Below are 26,346 nucleotides of genomic sequence, written 5' to 3' on the forward strand. Positions count from 1 at the left end.
ATAATCACATAGAAGTCTGTGATACTGTTAAGCATTTATTTACATAATGAAAAATTATATGGCAATGTGTCATTGTAGTAAAAGACTATTCTCAAACAACAGCTGACATTTTATCATTCACTATAGGAGTGCTTATCACTGAGCTGGTGGAAAATGTCAGGTGCATGCTATGAAAGATTAGTTTTTCCGATATTATAGATAAAAAGGGAGAAACTCTTAAAAAGTCATTGAACAAGCTATCCTTGTGGACAGAAGAAAAGGCAAGTGAGAGATGTGAGGTGTTTTATCATAATTTTGGCAAGCCTTTGGGTAATATTATATCCAAAACACAAAGGGAGAATGTCAATAAGCAAGTTTCATTAGTTACTTATTGGTGGGAATGAAGGAAATCAAATGAAAATAGCAGAAAGTTCTTGTAAATACAATTTTAGCTCTCATACGGAGGGTGGGGTCATGCCCTCCTAGTAAAAGGCATGGGCGGGAGAGGTGGTTATTTCTATGTTTGCCTTGAATGTTAATTGACCATTCATTGTACATGTATAGAGAGGTGGCAATACAAAAATAGGTTAAAAAGAGTTTTTAAAACTCAAAGTGATATCTTGACTTCCAGATAAAGACAGACTTGAGTTTCTGATAAAATTAATACATGCAGACTGGAATATAAAAGTGAGACATTTAAGAAACTGACTAGCTGGAAAGTGGGACAGGACACAATTCTCAGTGTCCAAGGCTGCTGCATTTCTGTGGGACAGAAAGCAATGATAATCAGTGGGAGGCCAGGTTGGCAAACAGCCCAGCTATTACATCTGCAAATAGATGTGGAAATCTAGGGGTACTGATTTTTAGCTGTTATAAAAACCTGTGTCCCCGTGGGATTATGACATATCCAGACTATCTCTGTTCTGTGGAGAGAGCCAATATGGCAGCTCAGTTGGTGTTTCCCCAGCATCCCCACGTTTTATAAGCTCTCTCCTGTATGCTATGGCCTGAAACTCTATTTCTAAGGATTGCTTACCAGCAGGATTTCTGCTCTCTCTAAGGAACTAAAAACTGGAAGAGAGGGTTAGGCATTCAGATAAATGCAGTCAGAAAATCTAAACCTTATCTTCTCCATTTACGACCTAAGCGACTGTTCAATGTTTGGAATATTACTTAATTTCTCTAGGTTTCAGTTGTTTTATCTGTAAAATGAGGTAAATGATGGAACCTATCTCACGCATTTGCAGAAGTGTTGTAAAATATGATAGAGATGGAAGATGGAAACTGCATAAACAATATCCATTTGATAAATATGAATTAAATATCTGCCCTGTGCCAGGCATTGTACTCAGAATTTAAAAAAATAAGGAAAAACAAAGCAGATGCAGCCCCGGCTCTCACAGTGCTTATAAACTAGTTTATAGTCTGTATAACATGCATTAAGCAATTTACATGATTCTCGGCACATAGTAGGATGTTATTAAATATTATCTAATAATAATGTTATTATTAACATTGGTGATGATAATGTAATAGTGTCTTCCTTATAGCAGATGTTCCTAGATCTCTATGGAAGATGTATCAAGCAGCGAAAATGAGAAAAAAATATATATTTATCAATTTATGTGTATCTGTATCTATGTATAAATATATTTGTGTATGTATGCGTATATATATTTAGCAATTATAATTTAGTTTATCTTTCTCCTTCATAATTCAAGTTTTATATATATATACACATAAACACAGATTGATTGATATTGATATAGACAAATAAGAAGTAGTCAGTGTGACCAGTGCCCCGGGAGTGGTTCTGTGTACAGCCTAAGGGGCCAGACACAGCAGCTCTGGCTGTGGGTGTGTATGTTTTGGGGCAGTGGGAGTGCGGACTATTGGGAACCCATGATAGGTGAGATAAAAATTATAAATTATAGAGGAACAAATATGTAACACCCAGCATACTTTGTTTCATAGCAAATTTTATACTGAAAATCTATTTTAACAACTTTCTGGAGGTACATTTCATGTGCAGGAAACTGCACATATGTAAGGTGTATAATTGATGAGTTTTGACAGATGTATACACTTGTTTTGACTGCTTCCACATGACAATATTGAACATTTCCAACACCCCTCAAAGTTTCCTTGTGGCTCTTTGCCCAGCTGGGGCTATTAAGAATAAAATCGTTATCAGTATTTATGTACAAATCTTTGTATGCATGCTTTCATTTCTCCTGGGTAACTACTTAGGTATGGAGTGGTCATATTTTAAGTGTATGTTTAACTTTTTAAGAATCTACCAAATGGTCTTCCAAAGTAGTTGTAGCATTTTACATTCTCACAAGCAGTTGATGAGAGTTCCAGTTTCTCTAAATTTTGGCCGACATTTGGTGTGGTCAGTCTTGGAGAGTGTAGTCTTTCTAGGGGTGTGTATGAAAACCTTAAATTTCCCTCACATTTAAATTTGAATACTTTGGAAGCATAGTCTCAACATACACATGTAAGAGGGATGTTGAAGTTCCTCTATATTATTTGCTTTCTGGTGTCATTTCTTAAAAGCCCACCTTCTGTCAAGATTTTTGCTGTAGGCTGAACCTTTGCAGAAGCTCCAGAAATTGTGTTTCTCTGGAAGGTTCTCACCTTGTGACACTACTCCAGGAAGCAGTTCTGACTGCAGAGCTGTTTATTTCTTTATTTGCCTTGAATGGTAATTAAACATTCATTGTACACGGTTTGAACATCGTTTTTAGGCCCCCAAACAGTCTAGGAGAAATTGTTTGGGACTTTTGAAAGATGTGTGATATTTTAAAAATCCACCCAATGTCAAATATCAGGCACTAGAAGAATAATACTTATTTTCTAATGAAATTCAGGGCTAAGAGTTGGTACATGCTATTGCCAGATAATGCGATTTGCCAAAATCGCTAGATTCTTGACTGAATTAAGGCTTAATTTCACTTCTAGAGGTGAAAAGTTCTTTACCTTATTACTGCAGGTCTCTCTAAGGGCACTTGCCAGCCATGCGATCTACCAGCTCAGCTCATCATCAGGTGCCAGCGTCACACTCTGACAGCAGTGACTTGACACGCAGACACCCTCTGTTTGAGGCAGGTGGTCCCCTGGAGAGGATTTTGAAACAAGCTCTTGTTTCATTTCTGAATTTGATTAACGTAGCTTATTAGTAGCCTGAGTAAATTAAATACCTTTACGTTTCCGTGGAATTTGAAACCAATCTTATAAAGGAGATCAGTGTACTGAGCAGAAGTTTCATGAAGACCATTATTTTGCAGGACTGTTATGAATATTAGATTTGCAGAATATGGCCTCATAAGTTGTTTCATATCTAATAGATCTTAAATGTGAATATTTTCTCATGAGTGGTATTGATGGGAAAAGGTTCCCGTGGAGCGAAAAGTGATCTCCGTATTTAAGAGTCAGTTAATACTAAGCAGTTTCTTTTTCTTCCATCCTTACTAAACATTTTCACCATTTGACTCTAGAAGTCTTCATTTTAAGTCTTTCAAAAATATATCTGTAGGAATTGTTGAGTAGTTAAAATTATTAGCATGATTTAATTTTTATGATTATGTCTGGTTATCGTTAAAGAGGGGATTGGATCGTCTTCTTATTAGGAACTTTGACTTTTAAAACACTGGGACTATTTCGCCCCTCATTTTCCAATCTTCAACTTATGCTTCCAATTTTATTTGTGGGGTTTCATGATTTGGAAAGAAGTAGAAAAGCCTTAAAATTTCAAAGCACAATGAAGACTGAACATTTTTTGTTATGCTCACCCAGGGTTTTAAAAGGTAATGTAACAGCGTAGCATGTTAACTGTGACGTAGCACCTGATATCAGGGCTGTGTTTATGTGGATGCAAAGCTTAGCACCGACAGTTGAGTTACTGATTTCCATTAAAACAAAAAATGTAAGTTGACAAGTTTTTAAAAGGTTAATTATAGTGTCTCACCTTGAAACTGGCAGAGGCAGGGAAGAAAACAATATATTATTGTGTTGGGTCGTCATTTGTCCTGTTGTTTAATAAGGAGAAACCTCTTCAAGTGACATTGAAGAATGAGATGTGGCAATTGCCTGAAAGGCTTGAGATGGACTCACTCCAGCTTACTTTTCCATTAATTGATTTGAAAAGTGGTAGTCCCAATTAAAAATGTCAGAGAAGTCGAGCTAATACAGATCCAAAAGGGATGTTCTCCAATATCTATGTCTAGTGTTAGCCACATGATGTTTAATCTACAGAACAGAATAACTTCTAGTATTAAAGAGATGATGGCCTAGAAATCATTTAACTCATGTAACTTGTAGGATGGTGTCTGGGGAGCAGTGTGAGCCTCATGAGAATAAAATCCTGGGTGTAGTGGAGGTATCAGCTTTCTCCGAAGCAGCAAATGCCCCATCCTTATATTTACAGTCACTTAAGGGAAAATTTGGAAAATGTTGCCAAATACAATTTTATTTTCATGCAATAATCTACTTTTCTTTTTTATATTTTCACAAATTGTGAAAGATGTTTTCAGAGTGGTAGAGGTTCCAGTTTACTATTTCTTACCCTATATAAAACCATGTTTTTGGCTCATTGAGACACAATTCTATTTGAGATAAAATTCCTTTTGTTCTATGTGGCAAACACAATGCAGATCCTATTGCTCAGCTGTGTTTGACTCTAGATACTAAAATCTTCCATGGTTTCCTTGGACCAGCTCAATATCAATAAGTCATGATGATCCAGTCTCATTGTCATGTGCCTGGGCATGACAGTGCTCTGGTCTTCCCTTGCTTAAAGGTGCTATCTTTTGGACAGAAACAGAGAAAGAGAGCATTTGAATCCAGTCAGTTTTTCTTTGATGTTTTTATTGAGGGCAGAAGGCACGGAGCAACAAGAACAGCAGAAAAATGGGAACTCTCTGTGCCCCCCAGTGCCGTGATGGGGTGTTTTTGACAAATACTGTAATTGCTGCCAAAGGCATTTGCCGTTCAGGCAGTTCCTGCCCTTGTCACTCACACTGCAGCCCAGTTTGCGGGAATTCACGACAGCATGCATCTTCTTTTATGCTACCGTTATGTGAATGACAGGTGACTTTTTTTGTTAATATATTTATTTTCTATTTTCTGACTAATATGAACCATTCCATTCTGAAAGGAATGTCAAAGGAAGTGATGCCATTTTGTAACACAAGAACACACAATTTTTCTTTTTACCAATGAATAAAAAACTTTTTGTGTCTAAATTATGATATTCAGGTGATATTTTAAGGGTCATCTTTATTACTTTACTAAATGTAATTGTAAGAACTACAAGAACAGTAACGAAAGAATCGTTTGTGCTTTCCCCTCTACCTGACCTAGGGCACAATCACTAAGCTACATATATTCATATACAAATTTGAATGTGGACACGAACTCGATGTGAAACTTTGTGATATGTTTTGCTTGATATGCTCTTGGTGACTGCAGTAAAAGGGCAACATAGCCAGCTGTTCAATAGTTTCCCAAAATTTTAATCAAAGCAAATTGCATTCCACATAAATAGACTAAACTAGGCAATATCTGGCTTTATCAAACAAATACAATATGCTTTATTTAAATTGTACTATATTTACTCATTGCCCTTACATACAAATTAGCTTCTTATACTGATAAATGCGACCTTAATTGTAGTTAAAGACTGAGTAAATTATAAAAAATGAAATTATTTTTTTAAAAAGGTGAACTATAGAAAATTTCTTTTAAAAGACCATTGGAGAGTCTGCTTTTTCACAAAGACAGCTGGTAAAGTGAGAGAACTTTCTCGATTTTATAAGTATCCAAAAATATTTAAGAGATTTAGGTGTTTGTTTCTTTGCAGGCCTGAATTAAATAGTTCAAAAAAAAGGGCTGGTGCCCTGGACCAGTGGAGATGACCTCCATTACGCACGTGGTGAGGAGAGACCAGGAGTCTAGGCTGAGCACACACTTGTGATGTGACCTAGCAATTTCACTCCTAGGTGTTCTCCCAAGAGAAATGAAAACACAGGCCCGCATGAAGACTTGTGCTTGAATGTTCATAACACTTTATTCCTAATAGCTGAAAACTGGAAACAGCCCCAGTGTCCATCAGCTGTAACCAGTAAACAAATTGTGGGATAGCCATATGATGGAGTACTACTCAGCAATAAAAATGTAGTAGTTCCTGATATGCAAGACGACAAGGAAATGTTGTTATGCTGAGTGAAAGAAACCAGACCCAAAAATGTAGGTACTGTATGATTCCATTCATATGAAATTCTAGAAGAGGGCAAACTATGGTGACAGAAATCACATTACTGTTTCCCAGAGCCAGAGAAAGGGAGAGGGTATTGACCTAAAAGAAGGATGGGGAATTTTTGGAGGAACAGGAGGGTTCTAGAGCATGATTTCATCGTTGGGCACACAACTGTATACCTTAGTCAAATTCATCAAATTAAATAAAAACTCATCAAATTTTTACTTAGATATGGTGAATTTTATTGTACATAATGTATTCCTCAACCGAGATGATAAAAAAAAAAAAGCACTTGTTGGACTGGAATGAGTAATAATGAATGACCAAAAAATAATTTCTTCTTTTTAACTATTTTTTTATTCATAATACTGTATAAATGGCATAGATGGGAATATACATATATATAAACATTGGAATCAAAGAAATGGAGCAAAAATAGATTTGAAAGACAATTTCCAGTAGATTCCCAAATGTCAGATCTCGATCTAGCCATGTTGTCATGTGCTCTTTTTCAAAATTTACCATTCTTTCTTCTGTCTTTGTTTTTTCTTTTCTAAGTCTCTCTGATGGCATAACTTTAACTTGGGGTATCTTAATAGAGACTCAGTTGTAAGAATTACAGACATGCAAATGAGAATCTGAAAAGATTCTTATCAATGAGCATTTTCTGAAAACTGAATGGAAAAACAACTTCTGGAAATTTTTCCCAACACCCAAGATTCTTGGTTCCTCTTTCAAATTTAACTCTCTCTCATTTTTCCTGCTCTATCAAGAAACCCAAGATTATTTCTTGAATGTTTACCAGATCCCCAGAATTATTGGATGCTGTAGAGGGTTCTGAACAGCTAAGGGGTGAGCCCAGCTCTGGTAGAAATCACAATCCCTTCAAAGATAGAAGCAAGAATTCCTGAAATAAGTGAAATAAGAGTTTCAGAGAAAAAAAATATCGATGAGGACCAGAGTGGCCAGCAGAGGTTTCACTGATCAGATACTCACGGGGAAGAGTCAATTGGATACAGATGACAGAAGCTATTGTAAGAAACTCGTAGAATATATACTTTGGAAATATGGAGCTTCTTATTTGGGGGATTCAGGGAAGAATCAAAAGAACTAAATATTTAACCTGAATGGACTGATAGTTAATGGAATTTACAAAATTATTATTTTCCTCTTTTCATTGTTTTGTGTAAATACAATGATAAAGGAGTGTTTGGTAGGGTAGAGAACAACGTTTCCTTTTATTCTACTTAATAATAACCAGGGATTGTATCTATTAGTCTTATTTAGCTTTTGAATGCACCTTTGCCCCTGTGCTCCATACATGTGGCTTCCTCAGGAGCTGTGGGCTCAGGAGAGCCCTTCCCATCGCGCATCCATTCACTTGCCTCTGGAGAGTTCCTGGCCAGTCACTGGGTCCAGTTTCTAAAGATTAGCCCTTATACTTTTTATGATGGTGCATTTTCTTCTGGAGTTAGCTTTTGTACGTCTTGCATTATCAGTTTAATAATAATAAAAAAATGCTTGCTAATTCCATAAAATCTTAAACATATAATTTTTATTTTTCCACCCTGAAACTGAGCATAGAACCAACCAAATGCAGTTTTATTGTTTTCAATTACAGTAGTAAAATCACCACCACCGCGATAAAAGTGCATTCAGGTTTTAGTGCCTTTTTTATTATGTACAGCACAGAAGAAAACTGTAAATATGTAGTATTAATCTTTTTAATGTAATAAAAAGCCTGATTATTAGATAACCAGACAACAAAAAGAGGAGATATCACTGATTATTCTTAATCACGGGAAGAATTTTACTGATCAATTATTTATATTAGTGTGTAAAGCTGTAACATCTTTAGGTGTTTTCAAAGAGTCCTTTCAATTCAGGCACACAGTGGTAGTTATAATAGAATATTCAAACTCTTCATAGTCTATAACCTATGCCTAAAAGTAATAATTGAAAGTATGACAAAGGTATTTCAAATTTGGCTAGCTTTTCAACCAAAATAGAGGTGTACGTTTTTTTAAATACTTAGATATGTTTTAACAAGAAACTCTTTATCCTAGAATAGTTTCAAAGAAAAGCTGCAAAAATAAAACAGAGGGTTCCTACATACCCACACCCAGCTTCTCCCATCATTATCAGTTTACATTATTAGTCCGGAACATTTGTTGCAATATTCAGACATTATTAACTAAAGTCCCTGCTTTGTTCAGATTTTCATAGTTTTAACCTCTTTCTGTCCCAGGATCTCACATCACATTTAGTCACCGTGCCTCCTCCCTAGGCTGTCACTGTTTCTCAGATTTTGTTTTGGGTGACCTTGACAGTTACATAGAGAACTGGTCAGGTCTTTTTGTAGAATGTCCCTCCCCTGGGATTTGTCTGATGTTCATCTCATGATCAGACTGGGGTTATAGTTTCTTCCTAGGAACACCACACAGTAGTTACCAAATGATTTCATGACTGTTATCAAGTGATTTGGGGGAGCTTAGTTTGGCAGTCCTCAAGATGAGTGACTTGCTGGCTAATAAGAATTAAAATAATAATGATAGCAAACAGATAGAGCTTAACATGCGTCAAGCCTTACTCTCAGCACTTTGCATTTGATGCACACATTTGATCTTGAGGGAGATTGGAGCTGTCATTATCCACAATCTGGGAAGCAGACACTCCAATCAGCTGAAAGTCACAAAGATAAGTGGTGTTGCTGAGAAGTGATGTAAGGAAGGTTCCAGAGTCTTTGCTTCTGAGCCTGTGCATTCTGCTTCCAGAATATAGTCTAAAAGCGGCAGGAAAACAAAACAATTAATTATTGCAAATTTTATTGCTGAAGATAATTCCTCTTAATGAATCTGTATATGCAATAGATTTTTTTACATGAGGCGTTAGCTATTTGATAAGAACATGTGTTAATTCTTAGAAACTTGTAAGTGAGTAAACAAATTTGAATCATTTCTCCTTTTTTTCCAATTTATTTCTATTTTTCCTCCTATTGAGAAAATGAGTCATGATTGTTTTAAAGGGATTGCCTAGAAATGAGATTTTTCCCGTTATCTGAATTTCCTGGTTAACTGAGTGTTACTTGAATATCCTCCTTCCAACATCCACACACAAATACATATTTTTGCCAAAAATCAAATACATATATATATATTTATGAGTGTGTATGTGGGTGTGCATATATATTTAAAACATAAATAATGTGTATATATTTATTATTTTCAAGTAGAAATTCTAGAATGGTAAGCATATTTAATCCTTTTTGATGACTCAGGTTCATTTGGTAAGCAGGAACTTCATCTTTCTTTTTCATTTGTTCATTTTAGAAATTATAGTGTGGTGGGTTATATTTTTAACATTCATAGTGAGCATGAATTTAAGAATAAACTGGGAGCATGTGGTCACTACAAACTGTAAACCTAAGAGGACCGCCCTGTGGCAGGCTGACATACTTCACGTGCGAGGCAAGAAGTTGGGGTTCCTGCTGAATTTGGGAGTTATGGGTCAGTTATCTTGTGTCATTATGAGCTTCAACCTACATAAGGTTTATTATCTCAGTGCTATCTATAGTCTTAGAATTAAATAACTGCTACAAAAAAAGCATTAAATATTTGTGTACCTCGAGTATAATATAAATGAAAGTAAAATCACACTAAAATTATTTTTCATAACTGAATTTCTACTAATTAATTCTGGGATATAAAATTGCATTATACACACCTTTCCTTTGCTCTGAGGTGCTTTTCATTACTAACTTGCCTCTTTTAATTGTGTCCTAAGTTTCTGAATGTATGTTGAAAACATTCTATAATATATTGGAAAAGACAAGACTATACACTTTAAAGTGACTCATTCTTACTTCCAGTTTCCTAATATATTTTGACATTTATATGTAAGCGTCTGACCGCCAATTTGGAAATTCATTGACGACGCCCCGTGATTTTGATGCACGTTGCTGTTGCTCTGATGCCAGCAGTAGGATGATTAGAAGGCAAGATCCCCTCATGTCAGAGACTATGCCAGGCCAGTCCTCTTTACTGAGACACAAAGCATTGTTGGATCTAAATCTTCAGCTAAAAATCAGTCCTTTTAGGCCCCCAAGCAGGTTGCTAGGTCAGCAGGGTGACCGGGGAATTTGGCCAAGTGAATGTGGTCCTCCTGTTGCAGCCAACCAGTATCTTGAAGAAAATTGTCCTCTTCACAACGTGTTCTCTGAGACCCAGTCTCTTAGCTTTCTGGACCACACCACAAACACAATTCTCAACCCCAACAGCACTTATAAATAATTTGGACAGTCTTAAATTGAGTTTGGAAATGGGTACTCTCATAGTTTCTATGAGACAAGAGAGATAAAGAGCTGAAACTGTTCATCTCCATGGTCCCATGTCTCCAGGATTTCTAGGATCCAGTATTCACAATAGGGCCACAGGGGGAAAGAAAAACAGAGCAGACTCCATTCCTGACTCTTCTTAGCTGTTGACAACACCATTTCATTTCTGTTTTAGTCAAACAAAGCGCATTTGTGTGAAAAGCAAATACAGTATTTTACGCACACAACAGAATTTCCCCCTGAACACCATAATTAAGCATGATTATACATAATTTCAACAAGCACAGGCCACTGTAATAGCAAGCTGCCACTTTCTGGGGTTATGTTATTGATTGTGATGGGGAAAAGAAATCGTAATGGGAGGCTTCGCTTCTTTCCAAGTGCCTGGTTACGCTGTGTCCATGCGGTTTCCCAGAATGCCAGGAGCATGTGCCGTGGTCGCTGTGGGGAAATGCTTGTACGCTCTCTGCAAAGGGCAGGATTGATGATGGCCATTCATGCACTGTAATCTTGTTTTCTAAACGTGATGGAGGAAAATCAATTATTTTAGAGATTTCTGAGTCAAAGCCTGAGGACAATGAGAATTAATCTAAGAGCAGGTGTAATGTGGACACTTGCGCAGGAAACTGTTACTTTTATCAACTCTTCCTGCAGCCAAAAATGGAAGCCTTTGCTTCTCTTGGGCACATTTTCATCTGATTATGAGCACCCACCACACAATAGTCATCTGGGAGCCATGGATGACTTCTTGATTCTAGTTTTTGTTTTTTTAAAACCTTAAATTCAGGATAGAGATGTCAGTTAAGTAGCAAATAAGAAAAAGAGTAGACATACAAGCTGTCCAGAACTGCTTTCATCACAGGAGTAAGAGCATAAGTTAATAGTTTACACAATCTAGAAAAGCTTTGGTCTGATGTTATCAGAGTGAAAAGCTTTAGTTTTCTAAAGTCTGAATGTCTCTAACACTTTTAAATAAATATTACCTGAATAGCTGGAGTAAAGTGGTTTCTGAAAACATTAATTGCAATTCTATGAAAGACCACATGGAATTTAAAGGAACATTTTATGGTTTTGGATGGTGGTTGTTTTTTCTTTTCTTTTTTTTTTTTTTTGCTATGGGGATGTATAACTTCATTATATGTTTTGGGTATTAACTACTTATCAAACATGTGATTTGAAAATGTTTTCTCTTTCCATAGGCTGCATTTTCATATTGGTGATTATTTCTTTTGCTGTACAGAAGTGGCCTCTGTTGTTGATTTTTGCTTTTGTTGCTTGTGCTTTTGGTGTCATATGCAAAACACCATTGCCAAGATCAATGTCAAGGAGCTTTTTTTCCTGTGTTTTCTTCTAGGCATTTTGTGGTCTTAGGGTATAAGACTTTAATCCATTTCGAGTTAGTTTTTGTGTGTGGTGTAAGATATGGGTCCAGTTTCATTCTTTTTCATAGAGATATACAGTTTTCCCAATACCATTTGTTGAAGAGACTATCATTTCCTCATTGAGTATTCTTGGCTCCCGCGTCAAATATTCATTGACCATATATGCGTGGGTTTATTTCTGAGCCCTTTCTTCTGTTCCACTGGTCTGTATGTCTGCTTTTAAGCCAGTACCATACTGTCTTGATTACTATATGTTTGTCTCATCTATGGATAGTTGCTAGTTGGTCTTCTTTTTTTCTTTTTTTTTGAGGAAAATTAGCCCTGAGCTAACGTCTGCCACCGATCTTCCTCTTTTTGCCAAGGACGACTGGTCCTGAGCTAACATCCATGCCCATCTTGGTCTGCTGTTTATATGTGGGATGCTGCCACAGCATGGCTTGACAAACAGTGCATACATTCACACTCAGGATCCAAACCAGCAAATCCTGGGCTGCCAAAGCAAAACATGTGAACTTAACCGCTGAGCCACTGGGCCAGCCCCGCTAGTTGGTCTTGTTGCAAAGGGAAATAAGTCGAAATAACCTATGATGCCATCTTGATGACATCAACCCTAATCAATTTTGTGATAATTTCAAAAATCCAAATAAATTCTCCCATGATGACTGAGACCTCAGCAACTTAGTGTATTTCACACGTCAAACAGAAATTATATAACCTTGTCAAGAATAGATTTAGTGAGACAATGCTTATCAACAAGAACAAGACATGGTATGTTTTAAAAGTTTAGTATTAATAAACATTCTCACTAAAAGGCGGGGATATTAGCTCATTTACTCCAAAAATTGTCTACTGAGATTTAGAGAAATTGCTGCCTGTATATATGACTATGGGTGAATATAATTTTAAGATTTAGTTGTATTCATTGGGCATTTTTATATAAAGAACTTGCCTAAGTGTTTTTGGAACAGCAGAGAAAGAACCTGCTAGAGCTGTTGATGGGTTTCTCATCTACTTGTGGAGACAGATCATAGAGAACAAAGAACAGCCAGCCATGCATATTCTGCATGACTAGCTGCCTCCCACACAATCCCCGCCTTGCCCAAGCCTTCGATTAGCAATGGAAATGGGGTCAACAGAAAACAGGGACCACAAAATTTGAAGGAATGGGCAATTTCTCTGGGCATATTCCAGTATATCAATTTTGAGAACTGACAGTTGGTTATATTAAAAAAAAATATATGCTAACTATGTTTCTGATAGGATCATTATATCTTGTCTCTTTCCACCTTCTTTTCAGCCCTTTTTGAAGTTCAAGTGTACACCAGATACACTCTTATGTGGAAATGCGTGTTTAGAAATCCATCATTGTTCCACACTAACTGATTTGTACCTTCAAAGCTGCTTTCTCTCTATTTCTCTGGTAGTAGTTTACCTTGTGTTATTTAAAAAGAGGAAAAGGTACTGATTTCCAAAAGTACATCTAAAGAACACTTATTTTTAAAAAGAGTTGATAAGTATAAAAAATCCTTGATGCTACTAGCCAAACATTTTTAGTGCCAAGAATTAAGTATTATATGCAACCCAAATTCTTATTTGGCAAAATATTATTTTATCTAATTAATTATCATGAGGACTTGGGGATGCATTTCCAAACAAAATAGATGCATTTTATCAGTAAAGAAAACAGTATTTTCATTTTCCATCTATTACTTGTATATTTTTTAGTTTGTCCAGATCTCAATCTGGGACAAGGGCTAGAAAGTGATGGCACATTATCAAAGACCCCAGAGGATATTAAAACTCTTCTTATAAATGCAACTTTTACTTATTCATAAGATACATCACTATTATTATCAATGCAAAGTTATTTTTTCTTTTCAGATAATAAAAGATGCACTTTTTTCTTAACCTACCTACCCCACCTTGGAGCCTAGGTCAATTAGAAGTTGAATAAATGTTTCATGAATGAATGAGTGCATCAGAAATGTGATGGGTAGCAAACATAGATTATAAATGCGTGTGTAAATACAAACTCTATGGCATTCATTAAAAATAATTTTGAAGAGCCTCTACTGTGTGTTGGTTACTTGAATAGTTACTGAAGATTTGATAGTCAATAAAACAGTCCCTCTTAGAGCTTGCGGTAAAGCACAAAAGATAAATAGAGTGCATGGTGACGAGGCTTACAACAGAGAGAAGAGGAATGCAGGTGGAGCATATGAAACAGGCTGTCCCAGAGCAAGGGCAATTGAATTAGAATATCAACAGTGAACTGAATTGGTGAGATGAAAGGAGAAGGTGGGCACAATGTTTATAGCAGGTGTGAAGGCTGACCAGAGAAGATACTATCAGATACTAAAAGAAATTGTGTCATGCCTGGATTGTGGATTGCAAGAAGGGCAGTGATGAAAGATGATGCAGGAGTTAGCAGTGTCCAGATGACGCCGGTCCTTCTAAATATTTAGAAGGTTTAACCTAAAGATTTAGGTTAAGAGTGAAAGGTGATTGCCAGACACATAGCAAGTTAGAGCCATCATTAGATTTGGGGTTTAGAAAAATGATTTTGTCTGCAGCATCAAACGTGGAATGAGGAGGCAGGATGGGAAGCAGTGGGAATTCAGTTGGCAGCAGAGATGATGAAAGATGTGACCAATGGGCGGTGAAACCCTGAACCCAAGGAGCAACAGAGAGTACTTGGGAATGCAGCTGAAACTATAGACACATTTTTGTGTGGCGTATTTTGGGGTCTAGGAGGATGAGTGACAGTATCCATAGACGAACTGTATAAGCTCTTTGGGATGGTCCTAAAACAGTATTTTTAGTGAAATTTATTAACCACAGGAAAGCTAATGTCAATGGTTCATGTTTCTAAAATTCAGGATATCATAAAAACATAAAACCAAAAGGGACACTACCAATGACCTAATCCCATCCCCTTTTGTTTATCAACAAGATTAAATAATGTATTTAGAGTTTTAGAGCTAGCTGGTGACAAAACTGGAATGAGAAGAATCATCAGTGAAGACAGTGTATTTAAAATTTGTTATAATATTTCCTCTATTTTAAAACTGGAGAAGAAATCCTGTGGATACTTTTAAGTATTCTTCCATGTTTCTGAGAAATATAAACTAATATGGGAAGGTATGGAAGGAAATGGCCACCTTGCTTCAGAGATAATTGTGAGAATGAAATTGAATTTTTGGGATGCTTATCATAGATGTTTAGGACATCTACTGTTAATAACAGCAATCACAAAATTATAATAAATGTGGCCTTCACCTAAACCTCTCAATATAAAATCACATCCTGAAGTGAATTCTTCTAAATCTATGAAAAGAATATGGCACACTTTTGATTAAAGATAGAGGAATAATATTTCTCTGCTCACCATTCCTCTCTAAACCTAACTAAATAACAAGTAGAATAAGAAATGTGAAGGCGAGGAGGGAGTTATTCATCTTGAGGATCTAGGGGGTGTCCATAAGCTGGAAAAGCAGCATAGGCTGAGGTGGGAACAGTCAGTGAAAAGGGGGACCAGGGCAGGGAAGAATACCAAGGAAGGGGAGGTGCTCTATTTCTCTCCAAAGGAAGTTGTATACACAAAGGGCAAACTGATGACCAGTATTTAAAGTAGATCGGTCAGGATCTATGGGAGGCTGCAGGAGCTTCCCTAAACAACATGACATGGTGAAGAATAGGAAATTCTGAGCAAGAAAATGTACACACATGTCATCCTCCTAAGCAACATGCTTTTAGGGTGGCAGCCTAGAGGAGCAATGAGTGAAGAGTAATTCTTCTGTAGCCACGACAAACCCCCAGGCCTCACCATGCTTCACAGGCAGACAGAACGGATTTCTGCTACTCAACATGGAGTTGATTGTGTTGAGCACCATCTATCTTAGCTTTCCCGTGACTAGTGGTCCATGACCTTTGGATGTTGGTGAGTGTTATAAACAACAGACCAAATGCAGGCTCCTTTTACCCCACTTATTCCCAGCACTCCCTCTCATACTCTTCTTCAACAAATTGCTGGTCTAGGAGAAGCTTCCCCCTTATGAGATGAGCAAGTTAAAAATCAAGCCTGGGCTCTCCACAGAGCAGAAAGGAGCATGCAATACCACGACTTGCCAGATAACCAGCACCTTGGTCACTCACTCCCACAGTTCTTTGGAAGACCTGGTCTTTACTGTGGACTTAAACACTTCTAGAAGCTCAATTTCCATCCTCTTGTGTGCTCACTACTATTCCTTCTCATTCCTAACTCCGATAATTCCCACTCCAGGAAGACCTCCAGGCCTTGATGCTTACTGTCTCTTCTCCTCAGTGTCCTCTTGTCCTCACGTGGTCATAAAGTTGATAGAATAAAAATAAACTGGTTTCCCAAGAATTACATACTGCTAAAATCAGAGAATAATTTCTCCATTTGTTCTTCATCAAAATAGTATTTCACTAAAATGTGAACAATGCTCTCAAGAGTAATTTTAGGAAATATTTGTCAACAGGCAGGAGCAACTGACTCTTCCTCTTAATGGTTCTTGATATGTTCCAATGGCATGGCTCTGAAGTTAAAGTCAGTTAGGAAAAGTATGTCAGAGAAGCTAAAAGTGACCCAATCTTGACCTGATGAAAGACTCACGTCTTCTAGAAAAATAAATTGACTGCATGGGCACAACTTCGAGTGGTTGTTCATAAATATCATCTCTTTTATTTAAACTCTATACTGGTTTGCTGGGATCCTATAACCACAGACTGGAGTGGCTTAAATTGATTCCCTCACAGTTCTGGAGGCTGGAAGTCCAAGATCAATGTGCTGGCAGGGTCAGTTTCTCCTGAGGCCTCTCTCCTTGTCTTACAGATGGCCATCTTCTCCCCGTGTCCTCACGTGGGCTCTCTGTGCACACATCACTAGTGTTTCTTTCTCTTCCTATGAGGACACCAGTCCCATTGGATTAGAGCCCCTCGTTTAACCTTAATCACCTTTTTAAAGGCCCTCTCTCCAAATACAGCCGCATGTGGGCTTTGGCCTTCAGCCTGTGAATTACGGGGAGATACAACTCAGCCCACAGCAACTCTGAATAATGATCGAGTAGCATTTAATTCAGTATTGTATTCCCAGACAAATACATGCTATGCAGGTATCCTTTGTTGCCAATTTAGGACAGAGCCATATGCTTGGATAAAATCACATTATCTTATAAGATGAAATGCTAACAAGAACACATGCTGAGTCGACGATGCGCCAGCTCTGCAGAGGTGACCTAATGAAGTACCTGTAGGCAGAGCCAAGATTTCTTTCCAGAAACAATTTTGGGCCTGCTCTAATGCACAGATAATTGGATAATCAAGTGCCCAAATGTTGTGCCTAATTGTTAGAGCGAAGCTGAAAAAAATTAGCCTAGAAAAATGTTTAAATTATGCATAGCTAGATGCCCATTTCAATCATAAAATAATCTACACAAGGTAGGCACAAGATATTTATCTTCGTAGATATGGTAAACATAGAATGTTCATCTTTCGTGTTATATAGTAAATATTATTTAGTAACGTTTAGTAGAGAAGGTAAACACACAATATCGAACTTAGTACAGCAAATATAAGACATTTGTCTCAAAGCGGTGTGACTGCCTGTCTTTGAGAAAAATTGGCTGTGAAACACACTTGGAGGAAATGGCTTACATTCTAAGGCTGGTAACGGAAACTGTGAAATGTTATCAAAAATGATAGCTATCATTTTGATACAGTTAATATCTCCTTAGGAAAAAAAAAGTTGCTAACAGGGCAGGTAATTTATTAAACCTGTTCCCTAGTTTCTAAAATCAAAATTGGCTTTTTTCTTTGAACATGTGCCTCTTTCTCTTCTTTATAGTTGTCCCTCTAAACCTGCTTTCAAGCCACCAAAATACAAATCAACTGGAAGTTCACAAGTTAAAGAATACTTGTAAATTGTCATTTGATCTAACAAAAGATGCCTTGCACCTACCTGATTTTTAGGGGAGGATTAAGAAAGAATAAAAATTCATGAAATGGTTTTGATTCATGATACTGAAAAGCACTCTCTTATTTTTTACCTAATTTATTTTTCTTCCTATGTGGAAATCGTTTTAGTGACACTCGCATTTTTCCTAAAATAGAATTTCCTTTTATCTTTATTTATTTAACTCCCAACTTATTCCCAAAAGAATTTAAGAAATTTATTTCTATGTGATTTCCTGAAAACTAAACACAAAATACCAAAGTATTTAAGTACTGTACTGGCTAACTGTGAGAAACACCTTGTAAGTGATTTTATGTTTGAGAGGTGATTTTGTTTCCATTGAAATGGTCTCCCTTTGATAGGAATTAAATTCGATGTCTAGTTTTGCTGGCATTTTGTGGCTGATGTTGTGGATTGGCTATGCAAATACCACTTAAAAAAGGCTGTTTTCCTTTGTCTTCCTCCACTGGTAAGTGTGGGAAGTGCTGACTTATATTTCCACGATCTTGCATGGGTAGGAAGGCCCAGGTGACCTGCGGGAGACAGGGATGTAAAGAGAAGTCACTAGATAGGGCCTCCTGAAAAGGGTTTTGGTTTTTTTTAATTAAGAAAAACCCCACTGGCTGCTCTTGTGGGGGACCCTAACTCTCCACTTTTTTCCCACTTTGAGCTCCAGCAGCCACTTTACCCCAGGAGGCTATAACCCTTAAGATAGCAGGCAGCATGTTCCAGATGATGGAAAGTGAAAACGGAGAGTCTGGGTTCTCGTTGTCTGGGTTCCTGCTGACCTGACGCCTCTGCCTGTCTTGCACATCCTACCTCCTTCCTTGTTACAATGAGGAAAAACAAAATAGTCTTATTAATTTTAGTCACGGTGCACTGAGCCCTTTTGTTACTCGCAGCCAGATGCAGTCCTGATCCTGGTACAAAATGAAATTCGCAACGTTTAGCTGCCTCCTCCCTTCCTTCTCAGCCATTTTCTTCCCAGCCTAGCTAAATGACTACTGGGAAACACTAGGAAGTTTAGACCCTAGAATTTGTGGTTGGTTGGTGATTCTGATGGGTAAGCAAGGTTTGGACCCACTGATTGAGGCAGTCAGAATGCAATGGTCAACATAAGAGCAGGGTCTGTTTAATTTTCCTAGAATTAAGAATGCCTCATTCTTTAAAAATGCAATAGTTAATCTCTCAATCTCAAAGCCTTGAATTAATGGGAAAAAAGAATAATACAGAGACATCTTAAAGATTCTTAGATATTGCATTCTGTTATAGTGAAATGTAGTTGAATGATTTAGTGACCAGCCTTAACTAAAGTTGTAAAGTTGAGGGCTTTTTCCTTTCCTTGCTCACTTGTGTCATCCTGAAATCAAGAGGCCAATAATGCTGGGTGTTCGTTAAGAGGATGGAAATTAACATCGGAAACAAGTCGAAGGAGTCCTGAGAAGAAGACCTCATGAACGCCAGGGGAAGGATGGCAGCCGCTGACCTCCAGGGATGCCTGGCTCAGCCCTGAGGAGGGCATCCCTGCCATGTGTTGCCCTTGCCTGAGTTGCCCTAGACCCAGCCTAGCTGGGTGTGAGCAATAAATGCTGTGGCTTCAATGCAGATGTTTTTTTTTTTCAATCTACAGGATAAGCATTCTGGGATGGACAAAAACTATCTGAACATTCTGAGTACAGTTCTTCTTTGGCTGCTTATTTTTATTTTAAGGACATTTGATGCTTAGTATTCACTTCAGAATATCTTCGATGAGACACGTCTCACCAACTGACCTATGATGGTCACCCATCAGTCTCTTCAAGTTGCTGGACGACAGACTTCCTAAAGATAATAAAGTATTTAGTCCTAGTACCCTGGCACAGAAGACCTGCTTCACTCGTGTTTTTGGAAGAGGATCAAAGAGAATCATAAACCCAAGTTTCCATGGTTATTGAATGAAAGATCTGTGACTCGAACCTGGGTTCTCCGTCTGATACACTTTCCTCTAAAACACACTGCCCACCACACATAGATAGACGGGTTGATAAAAGTTAAAATCTTCATGACAACTTAGGATTGGGGTTCTTGGTGACAAAGAAGCTCAAATCAATAGAGTTGGGGTAACTCTAAGGCAAATTGTATTTTGTGGTGGCACTTAGGTGTCTTCTCTCAAATCTTTATTATGGTATAGTGTTTCATAATAAATTAGGAGACAATTGATAGTTTTTGTGATTTCTATAACTCTTACAGCATGACGATAATAAAGCGCGATGAAAGAATAAACTCCAGATCAAGGTCTGCAGACCCTGCGTGGCCCGGTCCTTGACCTGCTTGTTATTATTGTGTTCTCCTTGTCTCTTTGTTTATCATCAGATGATAATAGCACTAGGCTCCTTGCCGCCCCCCATCCTGGCAAGCGCATTCTGCACTCAGACCTGTGCATCAGCTCCTGCTCACTGCATGTCCTATACTGTTCTCTCTTACACACATGGCTATTCCCTCACTTCTGTCTCGGCTCAAATGTTAACTTTTCAGAGATCCTCCCTGACTGTCCCACCTGCAACACAGCCTCTTGCCACTTTCCCTTTTCTCTTACCTGATTTCTCCTTCTTCAGTGCATTTATCCCTGTCTGGTATATTTTATATTACTGTTTATTTTCTGCTGGCCGCCCTAAACTGCAAGCTTCACAAATCAGCCATTTGGTCTGTTTGCCTGTTTCTTAGACCTTGCAGTTAGAACAGTCAAGGGTGCTCAAAAATATTTGTCACAGATGAAAAATTAGGCAATGGCTATTCACTCTTTGTGGGGAAAAAGCTCAGCAGGCTGTGTTATGGCTAGAAACTATGTATCCACACCTGGTCAGACATCTCAGAAGCTCCTTTAAATAACACAACAGTACCAAGCATCCACTTTGTTCTGGGTGCTGTTTTAAGTGCTAGGGAGTACAGAGAAAGACAGGGCTTAGTCATTAGTTTGGAAAAACTTAGGTGTAATGGTGCAGAAAGAGAGGTTCACCGCTACATCAGTCCAGACTGGATTAGTTCTAACACCTCGTTGGAATAGCTATCTGTACATCCTAGAGTCGGGGCAAAAAACATCTGGGCTGTGGGGATGTGAGGAGACTTCAAGAAAGAGAGATGTCATAGAACAGAGAGGGTGGTATCTTAGATGGGAGGATCAGAATGAAAGAAAACATGGGAACATGAAATACCCTGGAATATTTGGTACAACTCTGCTGCTAGAAAGGGACTGTCCTTAATGGAGTGGCATAAATTGAGGCTGAAGACGTGAAGTGTTTGGAAAATGTAAATGTACGCTGCTGGCTTTGAGGGGTCTCTTTGTGACATACAGGCGCCTGTTATGTAGGTCTCCCTACTGGTGCACCCCTGTGGCCTGGGTTGGATAAGGCAGGCAATTCCCTGGAGTGTTGAGAAGGTAAAGTGAGAGTCAGAAACAGTGAGGCCCCAAATATGCTGAAAAATCATGTGGATAAAGAGTCCAATGAGGGACACAAAGCAAGATACTTAGCTATGTAATGAAGCCCAAAGAAACTTAGTTATTACTGAAACAAGCTTTCATTCATCTGTGTTTCTACCACTGTGCGCTGGGGTCATGACAGGGGCAAGGATGGTATAGGAAGATGAGTAATAACAGTCCTCGGTTAGCGGGCAGCCTCACAGGGATGCAATGCACCATGCCAGGTGGTAAATATCAAAAAGCAGCTATGGTATCATGGATCAGCAAGCTTGGATTTAGGTGGATGAAATTGCCTTTTGTAGACCAAAAATTGTCAAATGATTAGCAGTTTCATATGGTTTATCTGAATATTTTTAATGACTTTTCTCAGAAATCTACCTGTAAGCTCTCTATGGTTATCTATTTACCTAGTTCCTCTAATGTGATTCCTAGTATCTGGTCTAAGAGTGATATCCCCTTTATACAAACATTTTATTCTCTCCAGAAAGACCACATGAGGATACAAGAGGTAGGAATTGCCAGACAAGACTCAATTGTTTATCTCACTATTTTGGTTTATATGTCAACTAATACTGATATACCAGTTTAAAAAAAATGTTCAGATACATTAAAAGAAAAACTAATACATCCAGTTACTCATTTGTTACATAAATATTTATAAGCGTAGTATAAAATATCAAATAAAAATAAAATGTATTAAAGATGAGTGGTATATATATATATATATATAGTGTCAATGTAATATAAATGTTTTAGATCAATTATTAAAATATTCAAAAATAAATACTTCATAAAATTCAAAAAAACTAATTAATATGAAAAATGAAATACCATTATTTAGTACTTTTATAGGTCACCAAAGAAGAAAAACACATCAACAGAGACATTATTGAGTTCATAGTAGATTTTTGTGCAGATATTCCCAGCTGCTGAAAATGAGTATCAGAGAAGAAGTGAGGAACTGTTCACAACCTAATATTTTCTTTAGGCTCCTCACTATCAAATTCCTTTTTTAGTCTGATAATTTGGATGGGATATTTTGACCAGCTTTTTTTCTCCTCTAGGGGCTTTGATCTTTTAATTGAAAACAAACTATAGTTTTTGTTTCCAAGAAAACATTTCAAGGTCATCTTCAGCATCTCACATTTCAACGTGTATAGAAGGAGTTTGGGTGCAGTTACCATATCAGTGTCAACACTGTCTTATTCATCTTCTCCTCCTTCTACTTGTTCAGAAAATACTTGAAGTAGAGGCAGATTTCACGTAAAGGCCATGTGACCCCCAAGGCAAATTTCAAAATCTATGTGGAATTTGTCACAATCATTTGGGGGCAAGAGTGACAATTAGGATGTAGGGGTCAAGAATATAGAATGTCCCCAGAAAAAGTTCTACTAGATGAAGCTTTACTGGCCTCATCATGAGTCACTTTCATATTCTTATGCGGCTGGAGAATAGGTCCTACTTGCTCACACAGACCTACTGATTTTGGACCATACTGCCTCGGCAGTGACAATTCTGTGTCAAACACCTAATAATGGCCACATCAGACAACAGGTTCTGCTCCAGGCCAGCAGAGGCCTTGCATCTGGATCAGGGTACATTGGCATTTTTGGTGGAAATGAATGACTCTCTTGACCCTCAGCAGAAAGACCCTCGTCTACACCCACACTGTGTGTTAACTACAACCATTTTATTCCTGAAGACTCTGCAACGTCAGGAGTTTCCTGACTCAGTTAATGTGGAAAATAGTATTATTCAAAAATGCCATATTTTCTTTCACCATAAGAAGAAATACGAACTTTAGCATCACAGAGACAAAAAGAAACTTCTAGAAGCCTAAAGTTTGCTAATAATCATACTAATGGCTAATATTTTGAGCACAATATGCGAGGTACTTCCTGTGCATTATATTGTTTACCTCTCAAGACTGCCCTTTGACATAGGAAGTAGTAAGCTGATGGTGTGAAAACTGAAGCTTTGTGAAACTAAATTGCCCCTAGTGGCCCAGCAAAGACTGGGAGATTCGAAACCAAGTCTAGCATCCTGACTCCCGACCTTAGAGCTTTGCAAGGACCCTGCGCAACTACCCAACTGAGAGGCCACACCAAATGCAAGCTCTTTTCTGTTATAAGATATTGGTCTGAATTGCCTTTGTTTACGTTGGAGAAAGAAACTTGGTTCAAGGCAACCCAAGCAAGAAATTCAAGTAAATCATTCCCAGCTCTGTTCAACTCAGGTTCGAAACCTGAATGCCAAGGCCAATCCTTAAGGAAAAATGTTCTCTTAGCTTTCTTTGGCCTGCCTTGTTTCCAGGAACACTTTTGCTCCCATATACCTGTTACTGTAGGGATCATCTTCTTTAATTGATAGCCTATAAGGTTAGCAGAGCATGTTGAAGCTGTACCCAATGCCTGTTTTTGTTTTGTTTTTTCTTTCTTTTGTTATTCTGCATGAGAAAACAGAAGTGATGATGACCCATACATTGAAAGTCTCAATACCATTATGATATTATAAGCCAATTTCACTTCTCTGCCATTCCTAAACACTTGGAAGTAGTTTCTCCCCTCCAGTGAAATAAGCCATCATCTGGATCAATCTTTGGGCATGGATATGTTCCCCACATTGTAGGCATGTACCTTAAAGCCATCCAGAAATCCAGTCTGAGTCACTTCTACACACGTTCCAAAAAGAAGAACTTGATGAGAAAGTGGTTAGGTGGCTAATAAAACCTAGATTTGATTTTCCTCCTGGTCACCACAAGATGATAACATGCAAGCTCATGAAGAATTTCGGAAGGAAAACCAATAGATGCATTTTGAGGTGTGTGCCCAGAAACCATCTGTATTTGCTGAAACTCCCTTTTCTCCATGCTCCACACTCCCAGCCCTGCAGCGTGATCCTTTAAGCTTGTACCAGATCACGTCCTGTCTCATCCTAACACCCCACAAGGCCTTCTTGCCACACAGCACAGAATCCCAACAGGCTGCTGGGGACGGTCTTTCCTTCCCTCAGACCTCCCCTTCCCAGAATCTCCCTGTGGAGATTGCTATGGGTGCTGACCATGCTGGGCTTGGATCTCTTTCCAGAAGGGACCATTTTAGTCGTAGTTCAGGGTATTTTTACTTTCTCTTTACTCCTCCACCCATTATTCTGTAACCCTTTGAACTCCTTAATTTAGCTTCAAGTTGCCTATCATCTGAAATCATGGACATTTTTAAATTTTACTGTTTTCCTCTATATCATGCAAGCCCCATGAGTGCAAGATTTTGTCTTGTTTGTTCACTAACTTCACTACCTACAACAGGGCCTGATACATAGTTGGCCCTCAAAACATATTCTTTGTATGAATAAATAAATAACACATTTTAGTTAGTGCATTCTATATAGTTAACATTTAAGACAGAGCGAAGTTTGAAATACATGTGGTTTTGGTGCATGTGTATTCATATTTCAATATAATCATGGTTTAATGAAAAGAGGTTTGATTCTGCATATTTTCTTTTCATCTGAAGACCATAAATGTATTCATTTTGCTCCAACAATGAATTTTAACATTAATTCAAGGGAAAGGGTATTCTAATGGATATGTTGATTTAAATATTCAGTAGGGAATGAACAATCTCACTTATATTGTTTACATTAAAAAACACATAGATTAAGGAGCCAATCCAGTGGCATGGTGGTTAAGTTCATATGCTCCACTTCGGTGGCCCGGGGTTGGCCGGTTCGGATCCCCCGTGGGGACCTACGCACCACTCATCAAGCCATGCTGTGCTGGTGCCCCACATAGAAGAACTAGAATGACTTCAAACTAGGACATACGGTTAGGTACTGGGGCTTTGGGGAGGAAAAAAAAGAGGAAGATTAGAGCAGATGTGAGCTCAGGACCAATCTTTCTGACCAAAAAGTGAAAAAAAAAAAAAATCAGATTAAAACAAAACTGGTGTGTACATTTTAGTGTAGCAATTGTGGATAACATGCAGGAAGCGTGTGGGTCAGGAAGAGGCCTGTATTAGTTGTAACCTCTGCACTGTCAACACATCTGTGTAGCCCTGTGTATCCCTTCAAAGACAATAAATCAAATATCTTTCAAACTTAAATTACACCTTTTTTTGGCTTTTGTAATTAAATTTACATCTAACATTTAAGATGAATTGAGCATCCTTTCGAAACTGTTCATGAAAGTGATGTTTAGACCAGCAAACATAAACCACCTGTTCATTTTCTAAATCGTTAAAAAATGTTCCTCGTGTATTTTTTTTAATGGTTCATTTGTGTTTCCTATTTTCAGAAATTGAAAAGGGAGGCTGCGGGGACCCCGGTGTTCCTGCCTACGGGAAGCGGACGGGCAGCAGCTTCCTGCACGGAGACACGCTCACCTTTGAATGCCAGGCCGCCTTCGAGCTGGTGGGGGAGAGGGTTATCACGTGTCAGCAAAACAACCAGTGGTCTGGCAACAAGCCCAGCTGTGTATGTGAGTACTGCACCTTGACCGGGCCCCTGTGTCCTAGGACTGCCTTGAAGGAGAAAGAAAGAGAGAGCACCCGAGCGTGTGTTCAGGGAGAGCGGGTTTCAGAATCCCTCAGAATGCCTCATTGACCAGAAACACGCACGGGCTTCTCAAACACCGCCTTCTCCACTTTCTTCACTTGATTAAAACTAATCAGTGTCGTTGTGACGTCTACTAGATAAAATGTAGCTGAGAGCTTTCCCCTGGAAAGAATGCAACATACAGCACGACCACCATCAAGAGCTGGGGATGCTAGACTGTATGAGACATCAGTAGGGCAATGGGGGTCTTTATGACTTGACAATGCGCGTTAGCACAAGTTGTGAGCATGGGCAGCGGTATGGTGTCCGATTTCAGCTGAAGACCCGCCTGCCTCCTCCTAAGTACAGTGTTTTAACAAGTACAAAGAAAGACTTTGTAGCCAATTTAAAAGCAGGATTTTTTTTGGTAAC

General features: G+C 38.2%; 1 protein-coding gene across 1 annotated transcript in view; it reads left to right on the top strand.

Annotated features, from left to right (window-relative positions):
- Nucleotides 1-26,346, top strand: part of CSMD1 (CUB and Sushi multiple domains 1) — a 1,825,670-nt gene that overhangs the window by 1,416,818 nt on the left and 382,506 nt on the right. The window contains exon 14 of the mRNA XM_046648453.1: nucleotides 25,676-25,858. Coding sequence (XP_046504409.1) covers nucleotides 25,676-25,858 — 183 coding nt within the window. The remainder of the gene's footprint in view (nucleotides 1-25,675; nucleotides 25,859-26,346) is intronic.

Source organism: Equus quagga, chromosome 22 (genome assembly GCF_021613505.1).
Source record: "Equus quagga isolate Etosha38 chromosome 22, UCLA_HA_Equagga_1.0, whole genome shotgun sequence".
NCBI lineage: Eukaryota > Metazoa > Chordata > Mammalia > Perissodactyla > Equidae > Equus > Equus quagga.